Genomic DNA, 20,253 nt, shown 5'->3' with positions numbered 1-20,253 from the left:
GTAAACAATTTATCTGCGACAAGTCTTGCTTATCACCCTATCAGTGTTTCCTTTTACTGCTGCTGTTCTCTTCATAATTTCCTTACTATATCATCCATCCATCTACCCTTTTCATTTTCTTAGGGATTATTTTAGTCAAACCAACTATTTAAAATTACATTTCCATGGGATTTTGTGAGGAGATGGTTTTGTGAGGAGATGGAGATTATGGTCTGTTATTTAAACAATGTAAAGATGAGTTATGTTATCCTGAATGTCATTTTCATGTATTTCAGTATATAAAATTCTCAAATTGATAAGTATGAAGGGCCATCCATATTTGAAACTGTAGGATTTCATAAAATCTTCATCGTATTATTTTTCTTTTTTTTTCTTTTTTTTTTATACACTTTATTGATTTTTTTTAAGACAGATAAAATATAATAACAATTTTGTTTGACATCGGATTCGCAGTGTTTGTACATATATGCATGAAAAAATATCTGGTGTCATTTATACTATACATTTCTAATTAATTTCTGCACCTTTAACTCCTTCCTTGATTCTATCATTTATCCATTCGTACCAACTTCCCCACACCGTATCATAATCTGAATTTTCATCATCACTTATCTCGTGCGTTAATTTACTTATCTCTGCACACTCTAATATTTTGCTAATTATAAGGTCGTCTGGTGGTAGGTCTTTCTTTTTCCAGTATTGAGCGTACGCCAGTCTGGCAGCTGTAGTTATGTGTATTAGGAGGTGGACCTTTTCCTTTCCATGCCCTTTCTTTACCATTCCCAGGAGAAATATTTCTGGATTCAAATCAATTTCTTCTTTGAGTATGTCTTTCAGCCATCTCCGAATTTTGCTCCAGTATCTTTTTGCTTCGGGGTATGTCCACCACATATGAAAGAAGGTGCCCTGACCATGACCGCATTTCCAACAATTTGGGTGTATATTGGGGAACATCTGTGCTAATCTTGCAGGTGCTAAATGCCACCTATGAAGCATTTTATAATGATTTTCCTTGTACGTGGCTGCTCTAGTTAATTTATAATTTTTATTCCACGCCTCTTCCCATTCATTAAAGTTCAAACTATGCCCAATGTTTCTCTCCCACGCTCTCAATTGGTTTCTGATTATATCCTCATCTCTATCCTCATCTAATAAGTAATTATATAGCTTGGCCAACGTTTTTTTTCCTGGTCCCATCAAAATTTTGTCTAATCCGTTGTATCCTAATTCTAAGCCAAATTCATCCTTATCTTTCTGGTATCTTGATTTTATTTGCATGTAAGTCCACCAATCTAAGGTTATGCCTTGGTCTCTCAGGGCATCATTTGATTTAAGGTTTCCCCCTCCGTCGACGATGTCTTTGTATCTGCACAGTTTCTCCATTCCCCACCTGTTGGGGTAAATCAATGCCTCTACCGTAGAGAGCCAATTTGGGACTTTTGTATAATATCTCTGCCTAATCCCCACCCACGTTTGTATTAGGGAGTCCCTGATTTTATGCCTGTGGAAGTAGGTTTTCTTTTTCTTGTCTTTGTCCCATAAATACGCATGCCACCCTCTCTGTAAATCATGGCCTTCTAACATTAGGATTCTCTTATTCTCCAAAGTGATCCATTCCCTTATCCATATCAACTTTGCTGCTCTGTAATACATTTCCCAATTCGGGAGTCCAAATCCTCCCACGTTCCTTTTTTCCTGTAAGATTTTGAGTGAAATCCTCGATTTTTTCCCCTCCCAAACGAATTCCCTAATGATCTTATTTAATTCTAGGAAAAAAATTTTCTCTAAAATCACTGGTAAATTTTGGTATAAAAATAGGATCTTGGGGAGGATGTTCATCTTGATTGCCGCGATTTTGCCTATAAGTGACAATTTAATCTTTTTCCATCTATCCAAATCTTGTTTTAATTTATTAATTAATGGAGTATAGTTATCTTCTCTTAGAGATGAACACCTTTTGGTTAGCCAAATTCCTAAGTATTTTATTTTTGGGACAACCTGTATTTCGTATTATTTTTCAATGATGGATTGTTATTTTAAAAATAGGAAAAACAAATTTGATGATATCCAAGAAAATATTTAATATTCTTGTAGAAGGTATTAAGCTTCTATTTTTAAATGTTGATAGAGTTTTGTCTTCCTATTAAACTATTTTTTAAAATTTATTATTTTAAGACTTCCTTCATCCTAGTTACAATTACAATATAGAGTTAGAATTATATAATTAAGTATGTTAAATGAAAGTAATTGATCTTTTTGTAGGGAATCAAACCTACAGCATCTTTCGGTATTAAAGCTAACAGATTCCACAACAATAACACCACTGAAGCTGGGTAAGAAAAGCATCTATCTATCTATCTATCTATCTATCTATCTATCTATCTATCTATCTATCTATCTATCTAATTTCAAAGTTACCCGTCTCCCTCGGAGAGGGGCTATGGGCAGTGTACAATAATCAATAAAATTAATATTAAAAACAGAATTAATTTAAGATTAAAATGTTTTAAAGTTATAAAAAAACCCCATAAATTTCAAAATGCGTTTGCCTTTGTTTTAGTATCTAAGTGTTAATTTTATATTTAATTTCAAATATTAATATTAAAGATTTTCCAGTTGATCAATAATGTTATTAGATTCCTTTATCAGATACATTAAGAAATCACAAAATATTGCTCAGCTGTTAAAACTGATGAGAATCCTTTAAACATTATTAAACAATGTTTATTCTTACTATGAACTTCTTGTCCCACATCCTATACACTCTGTATGTCTTGTGTTTCCATGGCAATCTCCTCTTTCTAGTGTTTTTGCACTCACCCGCCTTCACTTCCCTGACATTTCTGTGCTCATGCTAACCAATGCACCCACTTGGGTGCCTGTGCACACGCTACAGCACTTCCTGTCTCCTAGCCTCCCCCAGCTTGTGCATGGCCTGCGCTGGACTTCTCAAAGCATTCCCTGGCTTCTCCCACCCCACTTACGACATCCCCCACAATCCTTGCCTGGGACTTACACTGCTTTCTGCTTAATGATCCACAAGTCTTAAGGTTATGATGACAACTGGGATTACTGGGATTGTCGTTGTTGCAGTTATGTGATGTTACGCTTAGCAACAGCAACAACAGGTTTCAATTGCTCTCATAACCCAAGGACTATATGTTAAAACAGAATTCCCCAACCTTTCTGGGTCGGCGGCTTGGAGTGGGGGGAGGGGAGAAAGTGGGGGTGGTTTTGTGGGAGAGGCAGGCACGTGCCTGCATACAAACACCTGTTGCTTGTATGAGTGGGACCACGAGTGCCCACTCGACTGGGGCCACAAGTGCCCATGATGCTTGAGCAACACTCGTGCAAGCGGGGCCATGAGTGCCCACACGAGTGGGGCCGTAAGCGCCCATGACACTTGAGCAACGCTCGTGCAAGCGGAGCATGCTTGGTGGCCAATAGACCCGCTACCCAGTAGTGGGCCATGACCATATGTTGGAAACACCTATCTTAAAATAAAAATCCTTTTGATAAAAAATCTTTTATCAAAAATAAAATACTGAAGGGAAAAGTAATTTAATTTGGAAGACTGTTTGGCGACTAATAATATAATCTGAAAGTTATTGCTCTGTATTGATTTTTACAATATATTAAAATATTTTTTCTAGTTTCAAGCCCTCAAACAATTGTGGAGCTCTTCTTTCAAGAAGGAGCCCGGAAACACATAATATCTCAGCTCTTCCAGTCTAATGCAGCCTTGGATGAAACATGTTTGAGTTGGCCTCAAATGTTTTCTGCAATTTCCAGTTATCTTCTGCAGTTTTTGTATCCTTTCAACATATTCCTGACCTGAACAATGGATCATGGGTATGCTTTTTAAGAAAATGAACTAGTGTAGTAGACATGAACTTTTCATTGTTTTACACACATCTACATATAAATAAACCAACCGATTTCAAGTTGCTTTATTGCAGAGGCATCTTTTGTAGAGATAGTAATGAATTCCGCTACAAATAGATTAATTAGAATCAGCTAATCAGAAGAGAATGAGATATAGTTGCTCAAGATTGGCTAGTTGTTGATTTCCTAGTTTCTGTTGCATGTTTTTTCTCCTTCCTTTTTGCATTTTAAATAGTACTATTTCATTATTAATATTTTTATTCATTTTTTGAATGAAACAATACTGGAAATATGTAGGCTTGTTCTGAATTTACATGGAGGGCCATTGTCTTATCATAAATTGAAGAAACCTATATTCCTTATGCTGTTTTCAGATGGCCAAGTAATCCTAACTTCCTCTTCCCAGAATGTTTAATGGGGGCTTGTCAGTATGCTCAGTTGCAGGTGAGATGTCTTATGTGGAATACCTTTGGAGTATATTTTAAACATAAGCAACATAACTGATGTAATTGGTTATTAGTAAAATGCTGGGGTAGATATCACTGAAAACTTTCTTCTCTTCCTCTCAGATGATACCAGTTGTATTTTGCTTGCTGAAACTTGAATTTCAGAATGCATGACCCAATTTAGTTAGTTGGTAACACTGGTAGCACGCATGTTTAATTGTATTTTAGTGAGAGATACTTATTTAAATCCAATGAAAAGTAAGATTAACCTTTCTCTGTCTAATTGCTTTATTTGTATATCAGGAATATATTCGTTTGCTGGAACCTTGGTGTCATGTGAATGTGGGATCATGCCGCTTTATGATGGGACATTGCTACCTTGTTACAGGAGAAGAACACAAGGTAAATTTATGTATTAAAATCTTTTTTTAAAAAAATACTAAGTTGCTAGGTAATGTATTCAGGTTGGTTTGTAATTAATCATCACATTCAAGAAAAGATTCTAAGATATTTTTGAAGGTTTTATGAATGTAGGTCGATCTAATTTAAAACAAATCATCCAAAAAAGAAAAAGATCGACTGCATAACTATCAGCCTCCTCATATCATCTACGTATCATAATTCTATATCACAACTATCCTAAAGAGAAGCTTTTTTTTTTTATTGGGACTGTATTGGAATACAGAGGGTTGAAACACTATGTGTGTCTATGGTTTTGTGGACTGTGTTCTACTCTAAGAAGTAACTTTCGGTAACAAACATATATGAGATTGACTAATTTTTACAGCTAATTTTGTAATAGCTGATAATACTTTTTATGGCTTCTGTTTTTCCTCCAGGCCTTGGACTGTTTCTGTCAAGCTGCCTCAGAAGTTGGAAAAGAAGAGTTTTTAGACAGACTAATTAGATCTGAAGAGGTAGAAATGGCTTCTACTCCACAGCTACAATACTACGATAAGGTATTTTTGTTACCAAGCAAAAGTAACACGATCTCATTTGTCCTTGCAATTGCTGCATGTCTTTATAGTATAAACAAAGAGTGAAAGTAAAACATTAGTGGCTGAATACTCTCTCCCTCACTAGGTTTTGCGCCTCTTAGACACTATGGGTCTTCCTGAATTGATCATTCAGCTGGCTACTTTGGCAATCACTGAAGCAGCAGATGATTGGAGAAGTCAGGTAGGAGGCTAAAATGCCCATTTGCCTCATACAGGATCTGTTTGTACCACCCAATTATTTTTTTTAAGTGGTTCTGGGTCATCATAACTACTGTATTTATATTGCAGGCTACCCTGAGGACTTGCATTTTCAAACATCATTTAGATTTAGGACATAATAGTCAAGCATATGAAGCTTTGACCCATAATCCAGATCCAAGCAGGTAATGAGATACATCTTCCAGTCACAGCTATGAATTATTTATGCATAATTTTATACATTTGTAATAATAGCTGCTTATAAACCATGATATTAAGGATAGAGCCTGTAGGAGAGCTGTTGAATTTTCTTTTTCTTTAATTCTTATTTTCAAAACAGCTGGTTCTGTTTTGCAGAAAAAGTGAAAGTTTGGTCATTAATGGAGAAACAAATTGGTGTTCAAAATTAGTCCATAATTTTTGCCCTTCAGCGTTAATCATGATTCATGAACAGCTGCACAAATGCCTCTTCTTGCCCTGTTTTTTAAGGGAAATAGAATTATTTATTTAAAAGGTTGTTTAGATAGAAATATATGACTGTTTTATTCTATGCCTTGATTGATGTTTTACATCTCTTTGTGAAAGAATAGCTGTGTGTAAATGAAAATGCTTAAATAGAAGGCGCTTTTGTAATCAGAATTGTATTTTGTGTGTATGTGTGTGTAGTGCGGGCTTCTTCATCTGTACCTATATTAGACCTCTGTTGCTTATAAATTTGTTTATGAACCTTTGCTTCATCTCAATGCTTAAGGGGGAAAAAACCCTTTTCTTTTTCAGGCAACTGGATTGTTTACGCCAACTAGTAGTAGTTCTCTGTGAACGCTCCCAGTTGCAGGATCTTGTGGAGTTTCCATATGTGAATCTTCATAATGAGGTATATTATCTATTCTCCTTAGTAGCAAGATAAAATTACACAAAATATTTGGCTATGTTTGATAAATATTATTTGTTTTACAGGTCGTGGGAATAATTGAATATCGTGCTCGGGCAGTAGATCTGATGACACATAATTACTATGAATTGCTATATGCTTTCCATATTTATCGTCATAATTATCGGAAAGGTATGAAAGATATATAGAAATGTTGCTTCGCTTATTCATTTTTGTTACCTTTTGTTTAAAAGGTAAATAACCTACCCAAAGGATGATCCTATTAAGTTATAGGTTACCAAAACACAATAGAACAAACAATAACCTTTAAAAATTGTCATGTTAAATTTACATCAGTCACCTATATTTCATGGCTATGCTTGTATTTAATAATTGTTAGAGTGTTGATTCATGTGACATTTGTTAGACACAGTTGTGCAAAAGGACAGTTGTAGAGAGAGAGTTGGCAGGCTTAGTGTATGATACCCAACCCTTCAAGAAATTGCTGATCCTTGCCCCACAAACCATGAGAACAACTGCTAAGTGTTTAGTGTTTTTTCTGTTATACAGAAGAAAACAGGCCTCAATTGTGGCCATAAGTCGAGGACTACCTGTATTCCTTTGTGAATGGGAAAAATGGGTCCAAAGCTAGTCAGATGATCAGGTGAAAGATTAAATATGTCTTTCACCTGATCATCTGACTAGCTTTGGACACATTTTTCCCATTCACAAAGGAATACAGGTAGTCCTCGACTTATGGCCACAATTGAGCCCAACATTTCCATTGCTAAGCAAGACAGTTAAGTGAGTTGCACCCCACTTTACGAGCTTTTTGTTACAGTTGTTAAATTGGTGCAGTAAAACAAATCATACAGTTGTTAAGTGAATCCAGCTTCCCCCATTGACTTTTGCTTGTTGAAAATCAGTTGAGAAGGTCACAAATGGTGATCACATGACCTCAGGACAGTGCAACTCAGATATATGCCAGTTGCCAAGTGCCCAAATATTGATCATGTGACCAGTACAAAAGCTGCAATGATGGTATGAAAACTGGTCATAAGTCACTTTTCTCAGTGCCATGGTAATTTTGAGCAGTCACTAAACAAACGGTGGTAAGTCAAGGACTACCTGTAAGATCACTGGATGAATGCTCACAAAAATGCTCTATGCCACTCAGCATTTGATTAAGAGAGAGAAACTGGGAAAAGGCCAGCATCTCAGCTAATTCAAAACAGATTAAAAACACATTTTCCCTGAGTTTTTATTCTTTTTCACCTAGGAGATGTATGGAATTCTGCAGCCACCCTATTGACAAGGGAGAATATAAGATAATCTAAAAACATGAGAAGCACTTTATTGTTTACCTCTAACAGAGAACATCTCCTTTAATGGTGCTATTTGCCAGTAATAACAAACAGTGGGTTGATATTAAAAGATTTAAGACACCAGGCTAGAACCGGGAGACCGTGAGTTCTAGTCCCACCTCAGCCATGAAAACCAGCTGGGTGGGTGACCTTAGGTCAGTCACTTTCTCTCAGCCCAACTCATCTCACAGGATTGTTGTTGCTGACACAGTAGCAGGAAAGAGTATTAGATACGTTTGTTGCCTTCAGTTGTGTTACAAAAATAATAAAGGTGAAATATAAATTAAATAATTTTGCAGGTTTGTGGGATATTTTCTCTTTTTTTCCTCTCTTTTCTTTCACATTTATATCAATTAGTTCTTCTCTTATATTTGAATGGGGAAAGCAGTGTTTGTGTTTGTCCTCTTAGAATTAGAAACTCCATTTTAAAGTGGTCAGCTCTTGCAGTTACAAATATCTCCTGTTTTAATTTCTGTTCTTTTAATATGTGAAGGATTTAATTTGGGATAGATACACGTTTTTGTCATACAGTTTTCAAGCTAGTTCTATTTTTTGTTGTTGCCATATATTTTTTTTCTGATCTGAAAATGATAGATCTCAGGGATAGGAGAGCTCTTGTTCTGATGGAAGGGTCTGTTTCCTTCCTCAGCTGGAACAGTAATGTTTGAATATGGAATGCGCCTTGGCAGGGAAGTTCGCACTCTTCCTGGATTACAGAAACAAGCAAACTGTTATCTTGCTGCTATTAACTGTTTACGTCTGATTCGCCCTGAGTATGCATGGATAGTGCAACCAGCTTCTGGTGCTGTGGTAAGAAACTCAGGATTTAATTTCACTAATTTCTCTCTCTGAATAGGTTCTTGTTGCTGTGTACAAGCATATTTAAGGTTTCAACAACCTTGATTGCTACTGTTGAGTCTCTATGCAGTGTTATTTCATAATAAATCTTAGTAACAGAAGTGTAATACGCTGTCTACAGATATTGTTTTATTGGAAATAGACCAATAGGTGACCAATATTGGAATAGTCAAGATAATATTCCTTCAGACTAAGCAACTGTTTCTCACCAGATTGTCAGAGATTATCAGAGAGGATTGTCAGAGACATCCTCTCCATGATCGCTTTTCATTGTTACCTTCTGGGAGTAGACTTCATGGTATCTGAAGCAGAACAACTAGATTCTGTAATAGTTTTGCACCATATAGTATCAATCTTGTATAAACTCTCAAAGCTGTTTTTTCTGCTATGTATTTAAGATGGACTGTGATTAATATGTGTGTATGTCTGGGTGCCATTTTTGTATAATTTGGCACTTTTGGATGCTTCTGCTGTTGTTACTGTTAGCCTTAGGGTGGTGATATTATTTGGTGGATGACATTTTTCTTTGAAGAGCAGTGCTTTGGAATTTCATTTTAATGTGTGCCATTATGTAATAGTACAAGATGATTTTAATGCTTAAGGCAAAAGAGAAAAATAACTTTGCCTGTGAATGTGACACATTTCATTCATGGGATTACATTGTGACCAAAATTAAACACTTTAGTGCCAATAACTACAGGTAATCCTTCACTTACGACCATTTGTTCCCCAACCATTCAAAATTATGACAGTGCTGAACGAATTGTGGTTAGAAGTGATCTTGGAGTTACGGCCATCTCGGTATCCTTGTCGCCACATGATTGTGAACTGAGTGCTGGGAAAACCGTTTGCTCTTACAACCAATTGCCAAACATCCCATGATTATGTGATCACCATTTGCAATATTCCCTGCTGCCTTCCCCAGAAAAATCAAAGGAGAAGCCAGCAGTGAAGACTGCAAGTTTTAGCGTAAGTATTCCCCGTTGCTCATCATCTCCAGCCCATCTATGCTCATCTTGTACCAGCCATTTGTACACCCCTGCACACCCTCCCAAAACAGCACTGTACCCCACACATTTTTCCCAACCCACATGGCACTTCCTTTGCACCCCTGAACTATGGAGCGTCTTTGCACCCTCCCTGTATAGCACTTCTGGCACACCCCTACATGCCCTCTGTAACCCCTCTCCCTACCTCTCAAGTATACTAGGGTACCTCTCAAGAACCACTGTGCATCCTCCCAAGCTCCTCTGCGCTTGCCCTGGCAACTTGTGTCCTCCCATGCACCCTCCACAACCTGCATGGCACCTTTCACCATCCGATGCACCCTCAATCTCTCTCCCAGCTGGTGGCAGCAACTTTCCAACAAGTCTGGACTTACAACTTCCTGCCTGTTTCCACTTTGACTGGCAGGAAATTGCCTCACCAATGACAGTGATGTTGTCTCACTTAATGATAGCATAGGGACTTCAGGGATTGCCGATGCCAAGCAATGTAGTCAGGCATTGCATTGCATCTGCATTACATCTGCATCGCTTAGTGACAGAAATTTCAGTCCCAATTCTAATCATAAATCAAGAATACAATTATGTAACAAGGAAATAGCAAATTCTGGGGCCAGAATAAATTAACAAAATAAGCAAACTTGCATATTTCTTGTGCCCACTTTTCTCTTCTTTCATGATCCAGGTTTCAGATAATTTGGTAATTTTAATTTATGGGAATCAAAGAAGAATGTAGTATTGAGGATAAATTAGTCAGCAGGCAATGGCAAATAATATAATTTGAGGGAATATAGTATGAAAACGTGTGTGTGTGTGTGTGTGTGTAAAATATATACTTGAATCTCTTGGGCAATTGCTGATGTATTTTCAAGGTTTTAGCCAGTCACTAGTATGGCATGAAAACTACTGACTATATAGCTAAAAGGAACATAAGTGCAATGGATAGAAAGACTTAGTTCACTGAGTATAAGGTTATGCAATGAAACATGAAATAATGGAAGAAATAAACTAATTTCATTATGCATACTGAAGATGCTATAGAGATTGAATGCTTATTCTCTTTGATTCTAGTATGAACGTCCAGGAGCATCCCCAAAAAGAAATCACGATGGAGAATGTGCTGCTGCTCCAAGTAAGTTATATGCTATTTTATTATGAGTAATTACAAATTTGTTTTTCCAAGGTAGCTAGGTTATGTAACCTTTGTATATGGGTCTGGGTTACATGGTTCTGTACCATACAATATTGATTCAGAAGCTTAACATTTCCTTGACCTGTTGTAGGAGAAGAACAGGCAAAAGCTTTGGAAATTTAAGAACTAGTCTAAGGAACTGAAGAGGTTTGGGATTTCAGGTTAAGAGTTTCCTGTGTTTTTCAGTGTTATTATTTATGGATAATGGAAAAAAGGAAGATATGCCAGTGGCAGCCTTTTTTTTTTTTTTTTTTTTGCAACAAGAATAAAAAGATGGCGTGAACAACATAATTTGTCAAATCAAAAGCTTTTCCTAAACTCTTTAGAACAAATTAATGAAATCATGATTTGAATACTGAATTATATTATTCATGGTCTAAATTGTTTTAAATTTATTATAATTAAGTATTAATAAATATTTGACACAGCGGGCAGTCACATTGAAATCTTGGAGCTACGGGACTTAGAAAAAGAATGTATGTTGGCTCACATACGGTTAACTTTGGCACAACATGACCCAACATCAGCTGCTATTACAGGTAACATTGAAATACATATATTAATAGCCCCCTAGCAATAAACAGTTTAGTTTACAAGCTTAGATGATAGTAGCTTGGCAAAAGTCCTATTGAAACAGTCTTTTATTGAGTCTCTGGATAGTATTGTCTAATGTAAAATTATATTCTTTGTGACTCACACAACACTATCCTTATGGTGTTGCTATGTATGCAACATAGCATTTTATTAAATGAATATCTGGCTCTTATATGCAGTGTGGGTATATGGTGTATTTAATTTTGTATCTGTAAGAATTCAAATTTACAATAATTTCATTTCTAAAACCATGCTATTAGAATTTATAGTTACATGTTGACACATACAACATTTGTTAATTGGCATATTTATTATCTTTCCAGGAAACTCATCCCCCAAGGAGTTAGTTGCTCTATTGGTGCAGGCTGGTCTCTTCGACACAGCTATTTCTCTCTGCCAGACTTACAAGCTTTCCTTAAGACCTGTGTTTGAGGGTCTTACTTTCAAGTACGTGACAAATTATTGGGGCTCTTTATAGAATATGAACGCTGCAATATGTTGAATATTTCTTAATTTTTAAATGTTTTGTAAATTTAAAACAGTTCCTTCTTTTTCAGTTGTGAACCAACATTATAAATTTCCTTTGCCTGTAAATTGAGCCCTGCCAAGGGCTGGAAAGGAAGGAGATTGTGAAATGGAGGAAGAGAATAGGATGTCATACTAAACTGCAATATGATTTGTTTGGTTAGTTGATGTAGTGTTATCTAGTGTAAATTCAGTGGATACACTTTATATCCATAGTTGTGGTCATTGTCATTTGATGAAAAATTTATGGAAGTCCAGAAGGATTCATTACTGGGAACATTGTTTTTGTATCATGCTGACAATGGCCTGGAATGGGTCTGTGCGGTTTTGGGTTATTTTTGGAGACCATTTGTGTCTGAAAACTTGAATATATGATGATGAGATAAGATGAATTCAACTTATTAATGTTGGTAGATTTGATATTTACAGTAATTTTAAGGAAGAAAATGCATTTTGCTTTCTGCCTAAGAGCAGTGGAAAAAAGGATTTGATGGACAGATAAGCTGATTCAATCATCTGAGAAACTCATATCTCATCACTCATCAAAATAATAGATGAAAATGATTTAAAATAGGGAGCCCTTCTACTGGTGAAACCAGTTCAGATTTGAGCATTAGAAAAAGTAGAATCCCTTAAGACAACTGGATTTGGATTTTGTTCTGTTTCTCAGGATAATCATCTTCATAAAATGGAATATCTAGATCTCTCTTCCTTTGGCAAAAAAAAAAATAATTCAACAGTTTTTTAAATATTAGTTTTACATACTGTGCTTAATTGTATATGCTCTAGGTGTATTAAACTTCAGTTTGGAGGGGAAGCAGTTTTGGCAGAGGCATGGGATTGGCTTGCTGCAAATCAGTTGTCATCAGTTATTACAACCAAGAAGAACAGGTAAAGTGTATTTAAATGGTAATCTGATAAATTTGCATGGAAGTAACATTCTTACTAATAAAATATTGTTCCATTTAAGATTGTTCCTTATCATCCATAACCAAACAAATTTTGTGAAACTTTTGAGGAATGAAATGTTTTTATTTATTTTTTTACCAAATGTCTATACTGCCTATCCCATTTGCATGTGTCTGGAGTCTGGACGGTTTACAGTAAAAGAGTAAAATTATATAAAAGCTGTAAATACAAGTTAAAAACCATGTTAAAACAAAGTTAAAAGGAACAACTGCAAAGTTAAAAGGCAGAGGGAGCACATTCATACCACTTTTTTATTCTTTAAATCTTGTAATATTAAAAGCTCAAACCTTAATAGATTTCGTTGTTGTGGTCCTTAGTTGCCAACATTTATGTAAAAAGCTGAACAAATGATTTAGGGAAAAGATTGTTCATTGTAACAGAAATACTGGTAGATAAGTAAAGCAGAAAAGAAAACTAAAAAGAAGGAAAGAAATAATAGCAGAAGAGCAAATCTTTTTAAATTAATTGGAGAAGTTGTGCAGGACGTACCAAGATAGCCAAGTCAGGTTACATGAATTTAGAACAAATCCAGTTTAAATGGCACCAATAGTAATATTTGCTATCTAATGCAAAACAAAAAAGAGCCCAGGAATACATTGGGATTGGCAAAAAGTAAACTTAGCCTTCCACCTATTATGACAAAAATGGCAGATAGAAGGAAAAGTTCTCATTGGAACTGGTACATGTTGGGTAGACATCAGGGTTGTTTCCCTCTGTTCTTGCAACTAGTCTTTAGTCCTGTGTGATTCTGTGACTAATATTTAAAAATGGTTGGGCCTTATAACTGAATCATAACTGTTAAAGGGCATTCACAAAAACGTTAATCGCTTACAAAGACAAAAAAAGCCACCTCAAAGTCGCATTTAGTAACTTAAAAGTAAGCAAAGCAGTATGTGTTAAATTCTAGAAAAGTACAGAAATCGTGTTAATTTGGAAACATATCATGATACCCAAAAACTTTGAGGAAAAGTGTATGTACACAGCCACAAACATGCACATATTTAGAAAAAAAGGAGACAGCATTGATAATATAATAAATATATTCCAATTGTTTATTGCAGTGCAACAGATGAAGCTTGGCGTCTCTTAGCCTCCTACCTGGACAAGTATAAATCAGAGAATAGCCCATACCATCGTTGTGTAATCAATAAGTTGCTTTCTCATGGTGTTCCCTTACCTAACTGGCTTATCAACAGCTACAAAGTAAATAATTTCAGTTCGTAGAAAATTAATTTGGGCTAGAGGATTCTAGTTAGCAATAAAAAACTTGTCAAAAATTAGTAACAGATTAGAAAGTATGATATATTTGAAAGTAAATTACAGGTAGCCCTTGATTTACAAGAGTTCATTTAGTGACCGTTTAAAGGTACAACAGCATTGAAAAAAGTGATTTATGACTGTTTTTCATACTTATGACCACTGCAGCATCCCATAGTCATTTGATCAGAATTTGGATGCTTGGCGACTATGATGGTTGCAGTGTCATGTGATCATCTTTTGCAACCCTTTGACAAGCAAAGTTAATGGGAAAGCCAGATTCACTTAGCAGCTATGCAGTGCTGCAGTGATTCACTTAATAACCATGGCAAGAAAGATTGCAAAATGGGGCAGAATTCAAATGTTTTACTTAGCAAGAGAAATTTTGGGCTCAATTGTGGTCGTAAATTGAGGACTACCTCTATATATTTTTCAGGTAATAAACTGATCAGGGACTGTTTTTTCCAGCTAGTATAATCTATTATTTAAATCTGTGGGATATCTTACTGTAGAAACACAATAATAACTGTTGATTTCATATTGATGAATTAGACAGATGGGGATTCAATTCTCAGTAGAATTAGATAAAGTCATTTTAATCAGAATTGCCAACTGTTATCCAGGAATGGTATTTTCTTACAAGTGTTCTTTTCCCAATTTAGAATCAGCTTGTCCACAGAGATTAGTAATTTTTATATTCTCTGGATTTACTTTAAGTTTCTTAGTCTGCTACTCAGATTAAATGCTTCAGGATTTTAATTGTTCCGCAGTAAGATTAAAAAAAGAAAAACAGGCACTCCAGCTTTCAATTTTTGAATGACCTTTCCTAACCATTCTTTATGAAATTGCTAAGAGTAATCCCAAGACCATCAGACAGAATGAGAACCATAACAGTATAGAGCTTCTTAAATTCATATTGGTCAGTGGCCCAGAAAAATATTTGTATCAATAGCTATTAGGAGATATGATAGAAATAATACAGACCGATTCCTCATAGCTTGTAGTGTAGGTGATTCATCCAAATGAAGAAAGCTAATTCCATTACAGTAAGTTTTTTTTAAATTCCAGCATTTGTTAAATAAATAATTTGCAGATTTTTAAGATGGTGAAAATAGGAAGAAATATGCAAATCTCAGAAGAAAAGAATGAGAGGAAGATAGGTGATTGGGGTGGTGAGCAGGTTAGATGTGTCACACTCAGTCATGGATTTTTGTGGCAGCAGCCAAATAGGAAAGGCTTTGGGGAGATCAGGGTGATATGGAACATGTTATACTCTATCCCATTAGTATCTTTACCAGAACACACATGTTCTGGTTCAAACTACATGGAATTATCTAGTTCTTTTTGCGGATCCTTATGTAAGGAAGATATTGCTTTAATTTAAAGCTACCAATGATAATTGATGTCTGATGATTTCCATTTGTTCCTCTACAGAAGGTAGATGCTGCTGAACTTCTCCGACTCTATTTGAATTATGATCTCCTAGAAGAAGCTGTGGATTTGGTGTTGGAGTACGTGGATGCCTTACTTGGGAAAGGACATGATTACTTTGGGATTGAGGTACATGGGATATGTCTTGTCATTCCTTCCTTTTAAATGGAATAAAATGATTAAATATAATTAAATATTCCATAATGAAAGCATCTTATTGCAGTAGAGCCTTTAAAAATTTGTATCTGCCTATTTGTTGGAATATGGCTGAACTGAAGTATAATTCAGATAAGCTTGTGATCTTGATTAGGGAAGAGAGAAATGGGCAGGGTTTTGGAGGGAGCCAAGTTTGCAGTCTGTATCAAACTTAGTTGTTCATATCTAGGTATTGTGTCAGGTCTGATTTGGAAAGAAATCTGTATACTGTGTATGCAGGCTCTGTCAATGGAAGCAGTTTCTGCTGATGGAATAGGAGACAAATTCTCTTCCAAATATCAAAATCTATAGAAGGCCTCCAGAAACAATACATCAAAATAACACATTGAGGTGGTTTATGAATTGAATATATTAAGTTATACATGCACACTTCTGTGAATTTCAGCAACTAATTTAGCTTGTTTATATTGTTTCATGTTTTTCATGACATCTGGCAAAAATCCGCATATCTTACAAAGAGAGATAATATAAAATAATCCCTGACTTGTTTTAGATTTATTTCTCTTCTTAGTGATAGAGGACATGACAACAATGAAACAAATTCTTTAAAGTCCTGGCATATGTACCAATGGTGAGCTATAAGAAGGATGGGTTTGGGGCTAGCCCTGAGCCATGGTGAGCTGATAGTTGGAGTGCATTCATATACCCTGTACAGTCATACCAGATTTGTCTTGGTTATGTCCACTGCTTTAATGAGTTGGTCTTGTAAATCATTGCTTTATTACTAATAGAAATATGTACAATAATTTTCTTTTTGTTTAATATAGAATTCGGGGAGGGTGTTATATTTTTCTGTTTCAGGACAGAATTCAATCCCTTTAAAATTTTACTCAGTCTTGCTGAGTGGTAAATATTGTGGGTTTTTCTTCTTTTTTACTTGAAGTTAAAGAGCATTCAAAATCCTAAATCGTTGGCATTTGGATACCATGTACATTTAATTAATATTAATAATATCACTTTCCTTATAGTTCCCATTATCAGCTACAACTCCAATTGTCTGGCTTCCCTATTCTGCAATTGACCAGCTTCTTCAGGTACTAGGAGAAAACACAACCAATCATCATAATGCAATGGTAAGTAAAGCTACAAAAAGTAGAATTGCCTATTGAATTAAAAAGGCTTCTATTACATATTTAATTTGCTTTTAAAACTGAATTAATAAAAGGATATACATTCAAAGAGTTATGTAATCTGAATATACGGAGGCTTTATATGAGTAGATTTTAGAGGAGCACTCTAAAATGAGCAAGAAACTGATGCTTTTAAATTGGTTTAATATCCTAGCTTGTTCTTAAAGCTACAAAACATGTTTCAGTTTAGATAAAATGGAGATTGATAATTACTTTTAAGTTTCCTACTTTAATCCTGGTTCCTTAGGCCAAAGGGACTAAATTTATGTGGTAAAGACTTGTGTATATTTCAAGATAAATGTCTAAAAATCTAGTAACACTCATTATATGTTAAATTATTGCTGATATGTAGAATTCAACTGTAGTTAGATGTTTACAAATACATGTTACAACTATGTCCTTGCTGGGTTTCAGTTTTTATTGAAGCTCACACACTTATCCAAATATCCTGCCAAATGTAGGAAGGAAGAAAGGAAGGGCAGGGCAGGATTATACTCCAAATTGTTTTACTTTGGGAAAATCAGTACTGCTTCATAAAAATTAGTTAGCTTATAGTTTTTCTTCTTCCTTATGACCAAAGGGTTTCATAAAGCTTATATCTTTACAATTAGCCAGTTCCTCCATCTATATGCAGCCTTTGGCCTTCTCCTTGTGAGAAAATTTTGCATTTTCAACTGCATTATAAATTTCTGAGAATCAAAGAAAGATTCTGTGCTTTTTACTTAATACTTTTATAACAGGTTTTCATTGTTATAAGTAATTACAGGAGGCAGTAGTGTCTAAGGAAAAGGAATAGAAGTGTAATCCTATTAAAGGGTAATCCTATTTTTTTCATTCTTCATCTTTCCAATGTTCCTAAAAGGATTATGCTGTTTTTCTCTTTCAGCTTTATCAAAAAGTGCGTGACAAATTAGAAGTCTACCAAAAGCAGGTTGATAAGGCAACTCGGGTTCAACTTCTGTATTGTCGAAACTAGAAACAATCTTGATCTGAGTGTGACCTCTCCAAATCACCTTGTGCCTGGAGGCCCTTGGGACAAAATTACAAAAATTGCTTTAAAGCAGTATTTCTCAACCTGGGTAACTCTCAAGTGTGTGGACTTCAATTCTCAGAATTCTCATCAAAGGCCAGATTGACTGAATTCTGGGATTTGAAGTCCACACATCTGGAAATTGCCATGGCTGGAAAATGCTGCTTTAAATTATTCTGTGTAACTGGCATGAAGTACGGTATATGTAAAGCTTTTGCTTTGCAAGAACTGACTAGGATCATGGGGTGTCTTATGCACTGCTGGTGGTGCTATTATTATAAATTCTATTTTTTCATAAGACTTAAAACATTCCCTATCAGGGAATGGTGAACTTTTTTAGTATGGGGATGCTGAATTAAATTAAGCTTCAGTTTGTACTAAGCTGGATGCCAGTAATTACCTGTAATGAAAAATTGTTTGTATATTGCATGTTCCTACAATTTTTCTACTGAAATATTTTGTATGATCTCCTTTGTTCTGTACCATGTATGGGCACTAACAATGGTTTTATTTATTGTAACAATTTTTGAATTACCTTTAATAAAATGTTTCGTTTTACATTTTCAGATTAATTTTAACAACAAAATAAATATTGAAATTTTATATTGTTAAAGAAAAGTTTGTTTTAAAAAAGCAAATAAAAAGTATGAACCAATATTCTCAAGAAAGAATAGAAAACTATTTAACTTCAGTGTATCATCTTCAATATTCTTCAGATATTCTTTCAATACTTTTTTTCCTCCTCAACTATCTGATGTGCTTGCAACATTCGATGCTCACTTATTTTCTCCTTCGTAAAGAGAGTCAAATCACTGCATGAATGAAGGGCATGGCAATCTATTTGCACTTATATCTATGGAGATTCTCACCATCCAGATCAAGGTTGTACGAAAGGTGCTTTTTCAAGAGGCAACTAGACTTTCTGGTCTTTCTTTGAAGATGTTTAGCTTCTGATCCAAGAAGCTTCTTCAGCTCAGAGCTTGGATGAGAAGTGAAACGTCTTCAAAGAAAACCCAAAAAGTCTAGTTGCCTCTTGAAAAAGCACCTTTGGAAAGTCAATGGGGAAACTGGCAAGGAAAGTTATAAGTAGCTGCTGCTACTACTGCCTGCTAAACTATTTTCTCTCTCCTCCATGTATGGTGAAAAGAACAGGAGGTGGAAATCCGTTATCAAGCTGCAATAATAAAGCTTGAGTCTTCTGTGTGTTTCATCTTTCTAGCCCAGAGCACAAGTTCCCTTCTACGCAGCTCATCACCTGAACTTTCTTCTGCACTTTGAAAAATTTCACTCCATCTGCTTAACAACTCCATCTGTCGATTAACAGCTACTTTGCTCAGTAAACGAGCTTCTGTTACCAAGTGTGGTCTTAAGCCAAAGCTCACTTATATTTTTAACCACTCTTCTCTGCATATAAGTTATTGGTGCTCATAATTATCCGATTTTAGTAAAATATTAGCCAATCCAATATGTTGGAGGAAGAAAAATCCATTTGGTTCAGTTCCAAGCCGGGAGAAAGGTGCTTGAAACAAAATGGAGGCCAATTGGAAAGAAAATTGGTTTATTGATGAACAGAACCATATAGTGCAGTTCTGGGACAGCTGACAAAATGAGAGTAGGGTGGATTTTTATACCTTTTTAATTTCTACGGGGTTGTGGGTGGCTCTAGGCAAAAGGAGAAATTCAAATCCTAGGTGTTTGCCTGAGCTAATCTTGTCTTGCCTAATTGCTTAACTGGAGTTTCTGTCTGACCCAGTCTTTCTGAATGGAATCTATTTCTAAAAGCTGGCTCCCTCAAGTTTCTGCTTGGGGAAGGGAGACTGGTGCTGGCTTCCGCCTCCCTTAAGATTTTTTTCCCCATTTCTCCTTTAGGGGAAATATTTTATCCTGCCTTTTTAATATTCCTCAAAATAGTTCATTCTCTAGGAGGGTGGGTGCTGACTTTCCACAGTGTTAAGTTACAAGATCATTGCTGTAACGTCCATTTGTCAATAGAATTTGCAAAGAAAAGAGAAAAAGAAAAAAGCTCTCTAGATGGAAAAAGACAGCCAATTAAGTGTTTTACGAGAAGCAGGATTTAAACGCCCCCACTTTATGAAATTTAGCGGGAGGCTTTGGGCCAATCGCACAAGTCTATCCCCCCCCCCTTATTGGCAAGGCTATTATGAGGACAACACGGAGAACAATAACTTATGCAATTAATCGCCCTACGTGTCCCTTTTGTTTACATGGAGATTTTCACTCAACTTGGGAGACGGGACTGGAAGCCTTCAATCTTACGCACCATG

General features: G+C 35.6%; 1 protein-coding gene across 1 annotated transcript in view; it reads left to right on the top strand.

Moving 5' to 3' along the window:
* Nucleotides 1–18,571, top strand: part of NUP160 (nucleoporin 160) — a 40,916-nt gene extending 22,345 nt beyond the window's left edge. The window contains exons 19-36 of the mRNA XM_070957172.1: nucleotides 2,263–2,333; nucleotides 3,654–3,810; nucleotides 4,260–4,329; nucleotides 4,635–4,733; nucleotides 5,171–5,290; nucleotides 5,415–5,510; nucleotides 5,618–5,712; nucleotides 6,305–6,401; nucleotides 6,485–6,590; nucleotides 8,412–8,572; nucleotides 10,696–10,756; nucleotides 11,245–11,355; nucleotides 11,734–11,857; nucleotides 12,725–12,826; nucleotides 13,966–14,107; nucleotides 15,596–15,721; nucleotides 16,777–16,881; nucleotides 17,825–18,571. Coding sequence (XP_070813273.1) covers nucleotides 2,263–2,333; nucleotides 3,654–3,810; nucleotides 4,260–4,329; nucleotides 4,635–4,733; nucleotides 5,171–5,290; nucleotides 5,415–5,510; nucleotides 5,618–5,712; nucleotides 6,305–6,401; nucleotides 6,485–6,590; nucleotides 8,412–8,572; nucleotides 10,696–10,756; nucleotides 11,245–11,355; nucleotides 11,734–11,857; nucleotides 12,725–12,826; nucleotides 13,966–14,107; nucleotides 15,596–15,721; nucleotides 16,777–16,881; nucleotides 17,825–17,914 — 1,933 coding nt within the window. The 3' untranslated portion in view covers nucleotides 17,915–18,571. The remainder of the gene's footprint in view (nucleotides 1–2,262; nucleotides 2,334–3,653; nucleotides 3,811–4,259; nucleotides 4,330–4,634; nucleotides 4,734–5,170; nucleotides 5,291–5,414; nucleotides 5,511–5,617; nucleotides 5,713–6,304; nucleotides 6,402–6,484; nucleotides 6,591–8,411; nucleotides 8,573–10,695; nucleotides 10,757–11,244; nucleotides 11,356–11,733; nucleotides 11,858–12,724; nucleotides 12,827–13,965; nucleotides 14,108–15,595; nucleotides 15,722–16,776; nucleotides 16,882–17,824) is intronic.
* Nucleotides 18,572–20,253: the final 1,682 nt, after the last annotated feature.

Source organism: Pituophis catenifer, unplaced genomic scaffold (genome assembly GCF_029215685.1).
Source record: "Pituophis catenifer annectens isolate HBS135680 unplaced genomic scaffold, rPitCat1.0.hap2 SCAF_1, whole genome shotgun sequence".
NCBI lineage: Eukaryota > Metazoa > Chordata > Lepidosauria > Squamata > Colubridae > Pituophis > Pituophis catenifer.
Note: the sequence above shows the minus strand (reverse complement) of the source record. Positions and strands in the feature narration are given on the sequence as shown.